At 42.5% G+C, this 16317-nt stretch overlaps 3 protein-coding genes across 3 annotated transcripts in view; 2 read left to right on the top strand and 1 right to left on the bottom strand.

The window, feature by feature from the left end:
• Positions 1 to 452: 452 nt before the first annotated feature.
• nkx2-3 (NK2 homeobox 3) lies at positions 453 to 2776 on the top strand. The gene is made up of 2 exons (XM_088384952.1): positions 453 to 950; positions 1875 to 2776. The coding sequence occupies exons 1-2, from the start codon at positions 578 to 580 to the stop codon at positions 2525 to 2527; spliced, it is 1026 nt and encodes a 341-aa protein (XP_088241078.1). The 5' UTR covers positions 453 to 577; the 3' UTR covers positions 2528 to 2776.
• Positions 2777 to 6759: 3983 nt separating this feature from the next.
• On the bottom strand, positions 6760 to 11349 carry slc25a28 (solute carrier family 25 member 28). Its single transcript, XM_088385233.1, has 4 exons — positions 10823 to 11349; positions 8959 to 9187; positions 8350 to 8406; positions 6760 to 8167 (listed from the first exon to the last, which is right to left on the bottom strand). Exons 1-4 carry the CDS (start codon positions 11162 to 11164, stop codon positions 7617 to 7619), a joined length of 1179 nt encoding a protein of 392 aa, XP_088241359.1. The 5' UTR covers positions 11165 to 11349; the 3' UTR covers positions 6760 to 7616.
• A 2025-nt stretch (positions 11350 to 13374) lies between these two features.
• Positions 13375 to 16317, top strand: part of pyroxd2 (pyridine nucleotide-disulphide oxidoreductase domain 2) — a 4026-nt gene continuing 1083 nt past the window's right edge. The window contains exons 1-13 of the mRNA XM_088385232.1: positions 13375 to 13532; positions 13882 to 13901; positions 14000 to 14093; positions 14167 to 14240; positions 14302 to 14457; positions 14547 to 14700; positions 14781 to 14842; positions 14916 to 15013; positions 15209 to 15350; positions 15458 to 15592; positions 15675 to 15747; positions 15881 to 16034; positions 16124 to 16275. Coding sequence (XP_088241358.1) covers positions 13409 to 13532; positions 13882 to 13901; positions 14000 to 14093; positions 14167 to 14240; positions 14302 to 14457; positions 14547 to 14700; positions 14781 to 14842; positions 14916 to 15013; positions 15209 to 15350; positions 15458 to 15592; positions 15675 to 15747; positions 15881 to 16034; positions 16124 to 16275 — 1438 coding nt within the window. The 5' untranslated portion in view covers positions 13375 to 13408. The remainder of the gene's footprint in view (positions 13533 to 13881; positions 13902 to 13999; positions 14094 to 14166; positions 14241 to 14301; positions 14458 to 14546; positions 14701 to 14780; positions 14843 to 14915; positions 15014 to 15208; positions 15351 to 15457; positions 15593 to 15674; positions 15748 to 15880; positions 16035 to 16123; positions 16276 to 16317) is intronic.

Here is a 16317-nt window from a genome sequence, read left to right as displayed (position 1 = left end):
TGAACATGAAGGCCTACTACAATACTACATTCGTGTATCTGAAATGTCATAGTGGTGGTCTAGGACAGCAAAGTATTTTTTGAGTGGTGCTTGGTGTGAAAAGTTTGAGAACCATTGTTATCATTTCATTTTCAATAGGCAGGGGAGTTTTAAAAGTGGTTAAAGTGATCACACATGCAGGAGAGAGAGAGAGAGAGAGAGAGAGAAAGAGAGAGAGCGAGAGAGAGAGAGAGAGAGCGAGAGAGAGAGAGAGAGAGAGAGAGAGAGAGAGAGAGAGAGAGAGAGAGAGAGAGACTGGATGATTTAAATCAGTCCCTTCAGGGAGGGAGAAGACAGCATCTTGGCTCATCCAGCTCTTTCTATCTCAACTCCATTGAGCCAACCAAACAGGATCGGCCCCCCTACTCCCCGCCCGCCCCCCACTCTCTCCCACCTCGCCCTGCAGTCATCGATGAGCAGCCGGAGAAGAGGGATGTCTCCACAGATCGTCCTGTTTTGAAAGAAGAAAAAGAGAAAACCTTGTACGCACGTAGCTTAATTCTATATTTGGACACAAATATTTTTTCTGGAGGAAACCATGCTCCCCAGTCCTGTTATAACATCCTCCAGTACGCCTTTTTCTGTCAAGGACATCTTGAAGTTGGAGCTGCAACAGCAATCGCAAGAATTCCAGTTCATCTCGTGCTTCTCGGGTCTATCTGGCGCGCTCCCGGTGCAGACCGGTGCTTTCCGAGCGCACTCGCCGCCCTCCTGCATGCTGGCTCGCAGGGATAGCCCCAGTCCAATCAGCTCGGAGAGCGACGAGAGGATGTCGTACCTCGGCGCGCTTGCAGGAGCCGACAGGCTGCACGCGGAGTCCGGACTGCCAGTGGAGATGTTCAGCAACCCGGCGCAGATCCACCCTGTGGAGCTGGAACTGGAGAACGAGCAGGAGGAGGACCGAGACGCAAGTGAGTGCATTATTAAATGCCTATATTTGAGAGTGTTCATGCATAGTCCAAAGTTTCAAAAATTATGACAATTACTTGCAAGACTCATTGAATCCACATTGCTTATTCAACGTTTCTCCACTGTTAATTTAATAGTATAGACGTTTGACTAAAACAGTGACAAATGCAAATATATGAATGCATGGTGCTCAGTTGCATTAAAAAAAAAACAGAACATGACCTAATTGTTGAGGTAAACGCACGAGATGACACAAGAGTTGTAATAAAAAGTCAATTTTGACAGTTTTGATCGACACTTTCAGTAAGGTTATTAAGTTAACCATATGTTCATTTTGAGTAATGCCTTTGTCCATCTGCAGAATTTTGAGTGAAAATTGTCAACAGCAATACTAAATATTAATAGACATCTGTGTCCTGCAGTGGCCTTTGAAAGGGAGGCGCTCACCTGACATAAGGATGATAGCTATAATAAAGTGCTCTCTGAAGTTTCAAATATATATATCTGCCGAGAAACATCTTGTCTTGTGATGATTCAGTACCTGTATGAAAAGAAATATTCACCCAAAATTGAAGTTTTGTGTCAAATATGTGTGTCCCACGAGAAATAATCCTATTTGAAATGTTCAATATTAAAATAGATAGATCAAACAAATATGCATATATACGTAAAACTATTTCATTGATCTTGTGACAATTTTTCGTCTCAAATAGAAATGCCAACGTAATAAAACACAAAAATAAATTCTGTGAAAATAAATGAAGTGATGCAGACATGGAAAAATTTACTATTAATATTGTGATAATTTTTTGTCTCAATATGATAAATACATAAAAATAAATTAACTGATGCACCTCTAGTGTAAAATATTTAGGCTATGTCGGGAATTTGTAGGCGACTTCAAATTTGCATGTGTCGTCACGCAGAGGTCGGTTGTGCATCGCGGTGCGAGGAGGCCGAGAAGCCGCCGGGCAAGCAGCAGAGAACCAGGAGGAAGCCTCGGGTGCTCTTCTCTCAGACTCAAGTATTCGAGCTGGAGCGTCGCTTCAAGCGGCAGCGCTACCTGTCCGCCCCGGAGAGAGAGCACCTGGCGGGTTCGCTCAAACTCACGCCCACGCAGGTGAAGATCTGGTTCCAGAACCGGAGGTACAAATGCAAGAGGCAGCGGCAGGACAAGACACTGGAGATGGCAGGACATCACCACCACCATCACCATCATCACCCACCGGGTCCTCCGCCGCCTCCCCCGCCGCCCAGGAGGGTGGCCGTGCCGGTGCTGGTGCGGGACGGCAGGCCTTGTTTGACTGGATCCCCGACTTATAACACGTCCTACTCAGCGGTGGGAGCACCGAGCGCGTACGGCTACAACGGCTACCCGGCCTACAGCTACAACAACTCGGTGTACACCAACACTTATTCTTGTACTAGTTTACCTGCTCTGCCGCCCTCCAACAGCGCCGCCAACGCCTTCATGAACATGAATTTGGGACCGCTGGGCGCGCAGACGCAAAGTCAGTCCGCACAAGGAGCGGTGGTCCCTCCGTGCCAGGGGACTCTGCAGGGGATCAGGGCATGGTAATGCACCTTTGGACGCACACTTTGGATGTATAGGCTACCTTTTGAGAATATTCTGAATGGGGTGCAATCGAAATGTAAAGTTTGACTGAACTAAATGCAACGGGCTACGTTTTATGACAGTGTTATCAATGAAGTCATCCAATTGAACGCTTTCCGCAGTGAATTGCCACAAGTTATGATCTTGAACTTGAGGCATCTATTGGATACGTTTTTTTTTTAATTATTGTGATATAGGCTAAAAATTGTTTTCCCTTCACGTGTGACACATTTTTTCCAGCTAGTGAATTAATGGAGCTGTTGTATTTATGGCTGTTTACGCCCATATTCAATAAACTGAAAATTATAAATATGAAATGAAATTATGACACTGGCATTTATTCTTAAATTTTGTTTTGAAGGTGTGTGTATTAAAATGTTAAACAATTTTTTTTAATTTAGCAAATATTTGTGAACAAATTTTCATTATTGATGTCGGGCATTTCAATATTTAACTCAATGAAATGAGTAAATGAAAGTTAGTTTCTGATGTTGAACTAACTTTTATTCACTTTTTTTCACTAAACAAAAAAAAATCCAATATTTCAATCAAATATTTAGTGTTACTTTTAACCCATGCAGAGCATATCGGGAAAAGTCAAATGAAGCTGAAGCTTTTTACTTACTTTGTATACTCACTTATACTTGTATACTTACTTTTTCACTTCGTATAATATTTATAAAGACAATATCAAATCAATACAAATGTTGAATTAGCCGAAACTTATTAACTAACCTAAATTATTATTATTATTATTATTATTATTATTATTATTATTATTATTATTATTATTATTATTATTATTATTATTATTATTAGTCACTTGGCTGCACGGGACACATCCCTGTCTGCCTAAGTGCATGGCTCCGAGTTCGACGAAATTTAGTATCAATATTAACGACTATATCAATGTTACGCAAAATTAATTGGACCGTCATGAAATATATTATTCTGAAATCCTAAACTGACACCCCCATTTAATTAGAAGGACAATTCTGTAGCATTACAAGTTTCCCCTTCCACTTTATACTGTAATTGCATAGAGCGCAATCCACAATCGTCAGTGTACATGAAATTAACTTTGAAAACAATGGAAAAATGGCTGTTACGCATGGAAAAATAACTATTTTAGTGCTCGTGTGGTGTCCTAAGACTTCTGCACAGTCAAGCGTGAACTTAAAAAAAAATGCCCCGAGCTATTTTTTAAAAAAGTGACACTAATCTTTAAATAGTATTAGTGTCTTTCCTGTGAGAACGTTACAAGGAGTATTTGCTGAGACGAGAACCAGAAACTTGGAGAATGTACTTCCGGTCAGGATTCGCAGATGGACATTAACCAGACAACCTCACAAGATGCACTTAAAAAAAAGAAATGGAAATTTAAAAATGATGATGATGAAACATGGTTCTGTGTATTGAATCATATACTCCTTCATGAGTTGATTGGGACGCCCACGCGCGTATGTGTTAATTAGAATCCATTAGTGGTTCTCCTCCTTGCTGGCTGTCACTAATGGAGGCGAATGACAACATAAACAGAGCGTTTGTCTCCATGATGGACACTCACTTCCCCCTGGTCGCTGCGTCCGCGGTGCACGGCGGTGCTATAGTGTAAATAGAGCTGGCGACAGGACGGCGGTGCCTGAGGACGCAGGCCGGACGACGGCAAGAGTGCAGCGATCGCTATCTGCATGCCTCCAAAGATAGCAAAGCTCATCTGAGTGAGGTGGCGTCCCACGGACAAAAGGCTCCCATGGTAACCACTCCAAATACACACACACACAGGGGCTGGGGGACCTTTTACCTATCTGAGGTCATTTTATTAAGTCCTCCCCAGGGCCGTATATAGCGCTGCACAAAAATGTCACATATTTAAAAGAAGGGCGAAATGCAACTTTTGTTTCATGCTGTGTATAATTGATGCAATTGGGTCTTTGGGCGACAGTATACACACACTTATATTTCATAACTACATTTAGGTCAGTATACTGTAGATTGGAATGGTATATATTTAAATATTAACTCAATAAGAAAAAAAAAACATACATTTGTTTATATTAAACTGGAATAACCTCAAGGTGTTGACCCTTTGTCAATTTTGATTTTTTATATTATGAATTATGACAAAATAATGTATCCATAATTGTGTAGAATGAATAAAATCATGCTCTCATATTAGATATAAATATAACATTGTGAAAGATCATTAAAGGGAAAATCACTTTAAAAATGTCATTACGATAGTATGTTCTATAAGCGCCCCCACGGGTATAACATTGAATATCGTGTTTGAGTAACAATTATCAATTAATTATTAGGGATCAGCCATTTTGCTGTCAACTGAAAATAATATTGCAGTTGCTCAGGGCTCAGGTAACATTCAATCATGACTCAGTTTACAAATGTCACATGACCAAACTCAGAAAACAGCTTTGATTTGGATTTTGCTGCTGAATTCATATTCCACAAATGCAAGCTCAAACAGAATACCGTCTGGCTGAGTGCGGCAGATGAGTGTATACCAAGCTACCTCACGGGGACGCTGTTTTCTTGTCACCAGAGACAACTCTATACATCTTCATACCTGTAGATGGTGGCTCAGTGTGGAAAGTGTCAAGTCAATGTATTTAACATGCTAGCATGTGACAATTTACATGTTAACTAAATTGATTAATGGGAACCAAAATCATTAAAAATACAAAATGTTTTGACTTGCATATTTTTGGGGGAAAATGTCTGCCGGTTTGACCTATTCTCATGTGTGCAAAGTCTCACCCAGTAAGATTTTTAGGCTTGTTCCAGAAACATTTAGCAGATAACATCAGTACACTAGGGAATGTAAACATTTACAGTGAAACCTCGAGAGCTCTATACTAAACTATATCAGCTCCCCTATGGGGACGCCACATCCATCAAAAGCCAAGCACACCATCCCTATGTGGCCTCTCTTATTTCTTCAACAGTTTACTCCTTTCCACACAATTTGAAGCAATATAATCAAAACTCTCTCTTCCCTCTGCCATTAAGAAAAATCACAGTGGTTAGAAAAAACAAGTGAATATCATGAAAGGAGGAGACCAAGGGTGGCTCAGGGAGTCAGCACCCCTAAAAAACCTAACCTAAAAAATTGTGAGGGTTAGTAAGGGTGCGAAGGTGTCATCACAGCAGACATGAGCTGGAAGGCACAGCAGCTCAGCTAACGTGACAGCTTCCTTTTCAAGATCAAGTTCTAAAGGGCAAGGAGGTCTGTTTCCTCTTCAGTGTCCCTGACTGCACCTGTGTTGCTTTAGAACACACACACACACTGCACTTCGCACATGAGCATGGACGTGCACAGGAGCTGTGTGCTGGATCTTAAGTTCCAGTCTGAAGTGTTCCAATGACGATTTAATGACCTCGTGTGCATTTTCAAAGAAAAAAGAAGCATGGGTGTGAGTGGGAGAGAAAGTGGTGGACACCTGCATTCATCCATAACAATGGTGCAATGTTACACACACTCCCAAGGTTTCACACTCATGAAGGCCGATATTAGTTTTTTCTGTTGATGAAAAACTTTGCATGTAACTTTTTTGACGGTAAGGTCCAGGGAGAACTAACAGAGGAAGAGCTTCATATTCCGAAATTGCCTTAGCGTGTGTGAAAATGGGACCACGTCCACAGGTGCTTGCTCCAAGGGATTTTGAGCAGAGGCTTGAGTTTCCAAAACAGGCTTCTAACAATACACAAGGGAGAAAGTGTGTCCATCTGCCATCCCTTTGTCAACACCAGGGTGTTTTCATACTGTACACGAATATGTGTGTGTTTCAAAGAGAGGAATAAATCGCCTTCTATTACATTAAATACACTTGGATGGGACGCATTGGAAATTTGGATACCTGCTTTAACCTAGTGATGTAATTGAAAAATCCTTTGTCAAAATGTTGTTATTGTGTTGCGTATATATGGATTATTTACATACCCTCTACACCAACTACAATGTTGTCTTGAGGTATAGAGCAGCCGTCTCGCTCAGGACACCCTACCGAGGCTTCAGGTCAAAGTTGAAAGCAGCACCTGCACTCGTGAAGACTGCACCTGTTTCAAACTAAAAGGAAATTTCAGCTTGACATTCTGTACTGGAATCGTTAAATGTCCCATTGGTATTGAGTTGACGCATAAGAACTAATGTATGCAAACAATAAAAATAGAAACGAAAATGATTTTGGATGATTTATGAGCACTGTCCCCTGCTCATAATTTATTATTTAACGATGAGTGCAATTCATAATCAGTCAGTTTCCATTTACTCAACATGGGTGCGTTGGCAACATTTTGCGAAATAGCTTAATAAGCTGAATCTTGAATTTTGGGGGCGCGGCCTGTTTTGTTCCATGCAACCGGTGCCTTCAAAGGACATGACGATAACACAGTAGTAGCAATGAGAGAAACTAAGATAAGACTCAGAAAAGCCATCTGCAGACAAGGCAATAATGGTGAATAGCTGAGCAGGACATGGGGTTGTCCGTGTAAGTGCCACAAAACAAATTATGGATCATATTTTTAAGCATTGAAAAACTGAAATTAAATTAAATATATGCTTTCGATATGCCCAAAGTCTAGCTGTGGACAATAAAAAGGGGCCAAATACAAAAACGCAATCTCAAAATATTTAAATGCAGATTTGGGTGTTATTATATAAATGACTGTGGGGTTCAAGTTTCCACCACTGATTTAAACATTAATTAAAAATAATCAATTATAAGTCTTTGTGAATGAAAAGCTTTTGAACTGCAAACATGAAGTATTGGCTGGGGTGGGGGTGATCCATAACAAACGTTAGGAAAACAACACTACTGCCCTCTTCTGGTGACAATCTGTGGCCTCTAGTTGAAGAATGTTAATACTGTGTTGACATTTCTTTCGCTAAGCAACATAAATCAAATTGTGCGTAATCAGCAAACGGCGTTTTAAAAACTCTTTCTGGAAATGCCTCTCTGGCTAATGGGACAGTGGAGATGGGTCATGATGCGATTTCATACGCTGTGCGTTATAAGCTGGCTTCACCTCGCGGTGTTTACATTTCCGCCTCCATCTGCTGTGCTCGCCTCTTGTCGTGCTGGTGCTTGGTGAGTCCATACTTGAAGAACTCGTATACGGACCAGCTGATGGCTGTGGAGGGCATCTGGTAGATGACTCGCGCTTGCACTCCCTTGAAGTAGCCCCGCAGGCCGCCCAGCCTATATACCGTCCGGAAGGCGTGGGCCAGGCCTGTGATATGTCTGTGGGCTCCTTGGCTGGTCGAAAGGGAGCTGAGGGCAAGGGACTCTTGGGTGTTGAGGAGGGTCTTGCACACGTCCAGCGGCGTGGTGGCGGCGGCAGCTAGGGCCCCGGCCAGGGCGCCGGACAGCATGTGGGACGAGGGGTTGTATTGTCTGTGGGGGTTGAGCAGCTCCTGCAGGTATTCGTAAGTCATGAAGTGGAGCGCTTGGAAGGGCACGTTCATAGTCAGCTGGGTGGTGTAGCTGCGGTAGAACGCCCCCGGGCCTTCCTTCTGCCACACGGCGCGTATGCAGTCCAACGCGCCGCGGTAAGGGGAGTTGTACATCTGCATGCGCTGCTTCACAACTTGGGAGGACCACGTCATGACCACGAGAATGTCCAAGCGGTTGTGATAAGTAGTTGAAGACAGAAAATAAGAAAAAGAGAAATTAATGAATAATGTATAAATGAATCTGCAGTAATAGGAGATACTACAGTACTCCTATAGTCATAAAGATCTCCAAAACAAAACAAAACATGGCTTGTACCTTCTGATGGATTCATGGCTGCATCGTGAAGCAGAGTGGCCACACAACCGGCTGCTCCTGCAATTAACATGACTCAGACATTAAAATGATCTCAGGTAAGTGGAAGCATTCACATGGCCTACTGACTGCGGGGGTGGAGTAGGAAAATATCAAAAGTAAGCCTTTGCTAAATGAAAAAAAACATGGCATTGATTTGCATAACTCAGCGAGTTGTCCAATCTTTTGAGACATTTAGTGGACAACACTGTTCATTGCTTTTATGGAAGCCCCCCCAAAGAAGGAAAACCAAGAGTTATTTGGTTGGGAGAAAGAGGACTTACCCAGCCTCCTAATACTCTGGAAAGAAGTAAGAGAGAGAGCAGGGAAAACATGGAAAAGGGCACAATGGCATTCAGTATCAGGATTTCCACACACGGGAATTGAGTAAAATCTAACTGGAATTTAGCTGCAGAACTACATTGAATGGAAATGCTCCATCCAATCAGAAGCCAGAATGTTATAGCATGTACTACTGGGCCTAGATTGTAAACAGTGTGGATATACAACAGTATGGTTTTGTTGTCACCATACAGCACAGCCTATTTGTGTAATCTGTAAGTTTTATGGTACCATTAGCCAAATGGCTGTTAGCCCCGGGGTGGATCACATCACTCAGAGTCTTTTTGAGTTTCTCATAGCTGGCAAAGTACAGGGCATGGGCAGGCCCCGCTCCTATGGCGGTCACGTTCAGGCCTCTCATCGGCCGCCACGCTCCCTCCGTGGCCACGATACGGCGGAGGGCATCCATCACGTTCCGGTAGCGGGCGGCCGGGTCGGGCTGGAGGCTCTGCATTCTTGTCTGAGGAGGAATCAAAATGAAGGCAAAATCAACAATCACACAGCAATGAAAGAGCCCCGTGAGCAAATAATGGCTGGAATTGGGTGTGCAGAGCGTGTCGGTGTACACGTTTTATTGAATAGAAGGAAGCACGAAGCTGTAAGCTCCAAGGTCACGAGGACACGGTTGTATATCCTGCCTGTGTTCGCACTGACACGAGATCACAACTTTCTTTGTGTCCGCAACCGTAAACAGCGATAAATTAATCTGAAGACTGAGTCAATCATGTTGCTCTTGTGTGTCAAGTAAAGAGTTGCACAAACAGTGACATAAGCCTCCAACAGCAGCATTCCGGTTGACAAATTTACAACTGAACTCCATTCTGTGTACACATGCTAGAAGGCTTGTGCAATGAATAAACAGGGCCCCACGAGACCCTGTGCTAGCAGGAATGAAGGGCTAACAGAGAGCTAGCTAGGCAATGCTGCACACATTAGCCAAGCCCGACGTGTACACAACGTTTTCAGTTTACAGCAGAGCCCAACGACGAGCAAACCTAGTTTGTGTACGAATGTCAGGGGTCACCAACCTTTTTAAAACTGCGAGTTACTTTGTTGGTGCTGATTAACACAGAAACCTTTGCTCAAATTACCCTTAACTGTATTATCAATAATTCATGATACTGCCCGAATGACATGATTTGTCAAAATAATTCAATCAAGAATAATTTAGCATTGAAGAAAATAGATATGTATCAAGGACTTCCTACTGAGCTCCATTGGCTGTTTACAAAAAAGGACAGTAAACAGGAGCCTCGACTCAGTCCATACAGGCTGTGCGAGAAGACTACAGGTGTTTAAGACGTGGATGAAGGGTGGGCATTGAGCTTTTCAGTGTGACACAGACAGATGGATGTCCTAAGATCAATTTGTGTCATCTCTTCAACTGACTGACCTTGTGGTCAAAAGGTCTGGACACAATCCTATTTTACAACAAACAGGAGACATGTGCCTCTTGTCAGCTGATTTTGTAAGACTGGTATGCTAAAGATTGAGGTCATTTCCTGAAATAATATGAATTGCCTTGGTGATAGAACTTTTGAACGACATGGAATATATTTTACTTGTGAATGTTTTTATGCTGTTGTTACTTCACATTATGTGCCATGTTTGCTTATTCCTTGGACCTGGGGTTTGCACATATGATTGATTGATTGATTGATTGATTGTTTGATTATTGATAGCTCAGTGGTTTGAGCTTGGCTGAGATGCCATCTGTTGACTCATGTTAGCAACTTTTTCAGTTTACCCTCCAAATACACCTGTTAACATTAGTTACGAAACAAGCTAATCGTTTTTTTTTGTTTTTTTTTTACCAGAATTAGTGACAAACAAGATGCAGAATGAGACTCGGTTCAAAATCGAGATACTATAAATGGTACGTTAACCACTTAATGTTAGTTGAATGGTTAAGTTAGCATGCTAACGCGTTACCTAGGAGAAGCTAACCGCTGACCTTGTGCTAAGCTCTGACGCGTGTTTGGGTTAGCATGGGAGGCTAACGAGCTATGCTAACAGCAAGGGAATTCTACCAGAATGCATGGCTCAGAAATAGGCTGAATCGTGTGGGCAATTATCCGCCACCGAGCTAGGCTACCTTAACACAATCGATGGGGAACATGAGGCAGTGCTCCATAATCCCGGCCACGGCTCCGGCCAACATGTGCGTGCTCGTGGAGGCTCCCTGTGGCAAGCCCTCGTAGTCCGGTTCAGAGTCATCTGTTTGATCCTGAGCGTTACGGGTCAAATCAGCAGTCTGTAGTTCGGTCTCGCCTCCGATCCTCGGCGAAAGGCTACCCACGATACTTTCCGAAACTCCCAGGAACCTGCCCCCCAGCCATCGAACTTCTGCCCCGGCTGATGCACCAGCAACCCCGGGATCGTTGCCTGCAGACTCCGCTGTCATCCGACGCCTCCTTACAAATCCATCCGCTTCCATGAGAAACCGAACGACTGGAGGAAGGGGGCTGGTCAGCCACGCACAAATGTCTTAAAGTGTACAATTCGGCGCCAAAACTTTGCATTCCCTTAGGTGGGTTTGGCAGCTACTTGCCCGGCCACATTCCCACTCGTGTCGTTACTTCCCAGCCGCAGCCAAGCAAGGCCGAGGGATGACGGAAACACGCCAAGGCCCGAGCGACGACGATGATTGGCTCCGAGAGGCATGTCCTCCGCCCGCTATAGGCTGTTAGAACTGTCAATCAAAATGGTCACTGCAGGCCGCCCCACGTTAAGTAATAGTCGCCTTCAGATGAACAGAAACAGAGAGTTAGGCGTTAAATTTCCAGTCATGTGTGCATCCAATTTTCATGCTGTTTTGCAATGTTGGTATGATGGAAAAATGAAAATGAAATGTTAATAAAGCATCATTTTGGCATGCCACGTCATTGCATTGTTTTGGACACCTTATTGAGCCACATTATCAATATAATCTAAACTAGTCACCTGGAAAATGTCTGTCTGTCTGTTGCAGATTCAGTGCATGCTAGCAAAGTCTTACAAAAGTAACAACAGTTCTATAAATTGTAAAAATGACCTTTATCAAATTGTCCTCCAAAACATTCCATTAAATGTTATCTGACAGTTTCATTCTAAAGTCTGATTTATTTTCAGTAAAACAGCTTAATATAACTCTGTGATACAATTAAATAATACTTCAAGGCCCATCAGTTTCTCAGTCTGGAGGGAAAGAAAGTTATTCTTCCCCTCCAAGCAAATGACGCGTTGGTGTTTTGTTGTGGTGCTGTAATAATAACCTAATTTAATTTTCTCCTTTAATGCCTGAGAGAGCCTTGGCAAGCTGGAGTGTTGAATTTCTGCCGACAAAGGGGAACAAAGTGTTAAATTCTGCTTACATGAACAAAATCGGCTGCTTGTGATCTCGTTACAGCCAATTGGGTGTCGTCCGCAGACGTTCCTTAAAGGAAAAGTGGAGCGTTCAGCCTGTCAGGATCATTTCTCTTTCCTCCTCTAATTCAGCAAGGGAGAAGGGTGGCGGCCCAGGAGGGAAATCCTAGAACACCCCCAACACCTCATTTTACTCCCTCATCCAACAGAGTGCACCATCTATGCAACCAAGAAGACTTATTTTACACAATGTAAGCAAAATACAATCCAGAATTCCCCATTATGAGGAAAAGATGACATGATTATATCCTGTTGTTTTTGTAAAACTATCCCTTCCTCACACCCTAGCAATCTTTTCCCTGTGGACTGATAATGGCAATGATGATGATGATGATGTATGGCTTTTCAAGAAGGCCAATATCTTCTGCAGCAATAATGTCTGAAGAGCCCATCTCAATGCTCTCATGACAATTAACCAGGTCAAGTACACTATAGATAATATACAACACCAGTCAAGTTAGAAATCAAAAACTTCTTATTCAACATGCGCAAGTACAGAATATTACAGCATTATTTACAATACTCCAAATAATAGGATTAATGCTATCATCATTTGTATATTTTCTTTAAGAAACACCATTATACAATTAATCACTGGGTGGGGTACAATTTGCTCAAATCACAGTGGCAACACTGTGAACTCTGTTGCTAACCAAAACAGCAGCACTAAAGCACTTGTCACTCAGATGAATTTCAATGTTGCCAATAAGTTCCTTTAGTATTAAATCATGTATTACGGTACAAGGTGTCTTAGATAGACCCTCTATCACATTAAAGAGAGCTCCACAATGTCGTGTGTCCATATTCTGTTTTCTGCCGTTTTACTTAAAAGTAATTTATCTTACTGTACCAACATAACAATTGCATACATTGTGACAGCATACTATATGTATATATTTTTAAAGGGTGTGGGAGAAGGCCACAATCCCTGGTTGAGCATATTTCAGCAGCTGTTTCATGTAAAGTGGTTCCAAATAATTCATAACTTTTTTGTTTTGATGACGTGGCTAGTTTTGACCTCATGTATGGAACAACTGCGTCCTCGGGTGGTCAAAATGAATAATGACAATCAACATAAAAATTATTTTAAAATGAATATTTTGTAATGTTCAGCATTGATTTATGCATGGTGGTCTAGTCTAATGCTTAAAATGAAAACATTTACAAAACGAAACTAAATTATTTGTATAACTGATAAAATAGTGACTTTTGAACCTTTTTTTTTTTTTTCCGTGGGCGAACCGGGAGGCGGGAAGTGGGATTCTTTACGCTCTCAATGGCTGCTGTTATAATGTGGACTCATCGTGCACGGAGGGTCACGACCGTTTTGGGCTCTGTGGCAAGACCCTACACACACGCCGCTTTTAGATCACACTATGACGCACTGGTCATCGGTGGAGGTGAGGAGCGACGAATTTTGGTTGCGCAAAAAAAAAAAAAAAAAAAAAGGATGAAAAGAAAAAAAAATAGTTGGGCTTTGCAAATATTTTATGCAACGCTTCATTTAACTTCACCACAACTGCAATGCATGCCAAGTCATTTTGTAATGTTTGCCCTGCAGAGAATAAGCTCTCTGGTTAATGTGTGACTTTATATAACCCACAGCTTTAACTTTAACTTGGAAGTTAATTTAATCGGATTGGAAAACAACTTGTGCGGCTTCATTTTCTACATTCGTGATTTCTTTTCTGTAACTTTATTCTTCTATCCAATAACCCCCCTACTTCCCTGCTTTTAATGTCATTGCAGGACACAATGGACTAGTGGCAGTGAGTCCCCGTTATACGCTGTAAAACTATGGTATTGTGGCTCTTGTGTTTCCACATCAAAATTACTGTTTTTGTGTGTTTGTGTGTGCATACACAAGGCTGCCTACCTTCAGAAGGGAGGTTTACAGACAGCAGTGCTAGAGCGCAGACATGTGCTTGGAGGTGCAGCGGTGACAGAGGAGCTCTTCCCCGGTAAGACGTCGCCATCCTCTGGACTGAAAAAAAATTCAGGTCTTTTCCACTCTTTACTCTTTTGTGCTTGCAGGTTTCCATTTCTCCAGGTGTTCCTATTTGCTCAGCTTGTTACGGCCGCACATTCACGCGGACTTGGAACTGAAGGTATACAATGCAAGCTTAAGAAATCATGCGACATCCTTTTTGAACCACCCTGTGTTCTCAGAAACATGGGCTGAAGGTGTATATGAGGGATCCCCATGCTTTTACTCCAATGTTGGAGGAGGGGGTGATGGGTAGGCCACCAAGGTCACTCACACTAGGCTCGGATCTCGCCGAGAACCAGAAGGAGATCGGCAAATTTTCCCAGAAAGATGCAAAGGTGATTGAAGCATTATGAACAATACGTGCTTGGTTTTTATTGATACTCTCTGCTGCATATGGATTAGGTCGAACTGTCTCTGCAATCAGGCTTTTTCAGAATTTATTATGCACCTTGAGAAGCTAGCAGGCGCTATCCACCCACTCCTGGATGCCCCTCCTGTTGACATTCCGGGGGTCACAACTGGCTCATTCAAGAGGAGGCTGGCCGCTGCCAAAACACTGAAGCCTGTTGTCAAATGCGGTAACATGATTTGGAAATCCGTTTAAATGTCACAAAGTGTCACCATTGGCTGTGTGGTTTTTTTTTCAACATCATTGTAGGATTGAAATTAGGTCGAAACATTCCAGAGTTTTACGAAATCGTAACAGCGCCAATCATGAAGGTTTGTCGTTATTTATTTAACTAAATATTTACTTCTGTTTCTAAGCAACACCGCTCGTGCTTTTTCTCGTCAGATCCTGAATCGTTGGTTCGAGTCAGAGCCACTGAAAGCAACCTTGGCTACTGACGGTGTGATTGGAGCCACGACCAGTCCCTGCAACCCTGGCAGCGGGTGAGACAATTTGTTAAGGAAATCAAAATAGAGGTTGACAAGCATCATGTTAGATGCCCACGTTTTATTAAAACATATGAAAATAATGAATACAATAGATTAAGGCAGGCCATATTTGCCCCTTTTTTTGGTTTCCTTTCTTGTTAAGATCCATTCAAGCTACTCTGAATGGAATTTCACATGTGCACGTTGTAGGTACGTTCTCTTGCATCACGTGATGGGAGAGTTAGAAAAAGAAAAAGGTGCCTGGGGTTATGTGGAAGGCGGAATGGGAGGTGTATCGAAGGCTTTAGCCAACGCCGCCCGATCTTACGGTGCAGACATTTTCACCGAAAAGGTAACGTTTCATCATAGGAAGGCATCTGCCAATCCTGCAAAAGTGTCACGACTGTGTAATTTTTTTCTCCAACTGTGGTTTTTGCTTAATATATATATGACTTGCAGGATGTGGAAAATATTGTTGTTGACTCAGATGGTGCTGCCAGGGGAGTTGTGCTGAAGGATGGCACAGAGATTCATAGTAGAATAGTTCTTTCAAATGCCACCCCTTATGTCACATTCAAGAACCTCACACCGCAGGTAAAAATAATTATAGAAATATAACATCAGCAATATTGATGACTGCACATATATTTTTGACTACTTCCTGTTTTTTTCATAGGGTGCCCTTTCATCAGAATTCTTAAAAGCTGTCGATCAAATCGATTACACTTCACCTGTCACCAAGATTAATGGTAAATATCTGGGCTTTTTATGCAACTGTCTAATCCATTATTAAATTACTATCAAAACAGAAATTTCAAAGATAAGATTACCCATGCTGTCTGCACACAGTTTTAAGTGCCCCCCTCCCTTTGTTATTGATAGTGGCAGTGGACAAGCTGCCAAACTTTCGGGCAGCTCCCACACCAGACAACAAACCAGGACCTCATCATCAGTGCTCCATTCACATTAACTGCGAGAGTGTGGACATACTGGAGGCGGCCTATATGGACGTTATGAATGGACGCCCCTCGACGAGGCAAACTGCAAATAGCAACGACACAAACCATTTGACTTCTTGACAGGAGCTGCCAAACAATCAAATGTATTTTGTATCTTGTCCTTCAGGCCTATGATTGAAATGACCATCCCGTCTGTGTTGGACCCAACTTTGGCGCCCTCTGGCAGTCATGTTGTGTCACTGTTCACACAGTTCACCCCCTTCCACATTGAGGGAAGAGAGTGGACTGAGCAGGACAAGGAGCTATATGCAGATAATGGTATAGGCAAAAAAGTTAAAAATGGAGTCAAATTTTATTTGA

This window comes from Syngnathus floridae, chromosome 9 (genome assembly GCF_059516105.1).
Source record: "Syngnathus floridae isolate MCC-2025c chromosome 9, RoL_Sflo_1.0, whole genome shotgun sequence".
Classification (NCBI taxonomy): Eukaryota; Metazoa; Chordata; class Actinopteri; order Syngnathiformes; family Syngnathidae; genus Syngnathus; species Syngnathus floridae.
Note: the sequence above shows the minus strand (reverse complement) of the source record. Positions and strands in the feature narration are given on the sequence as shown.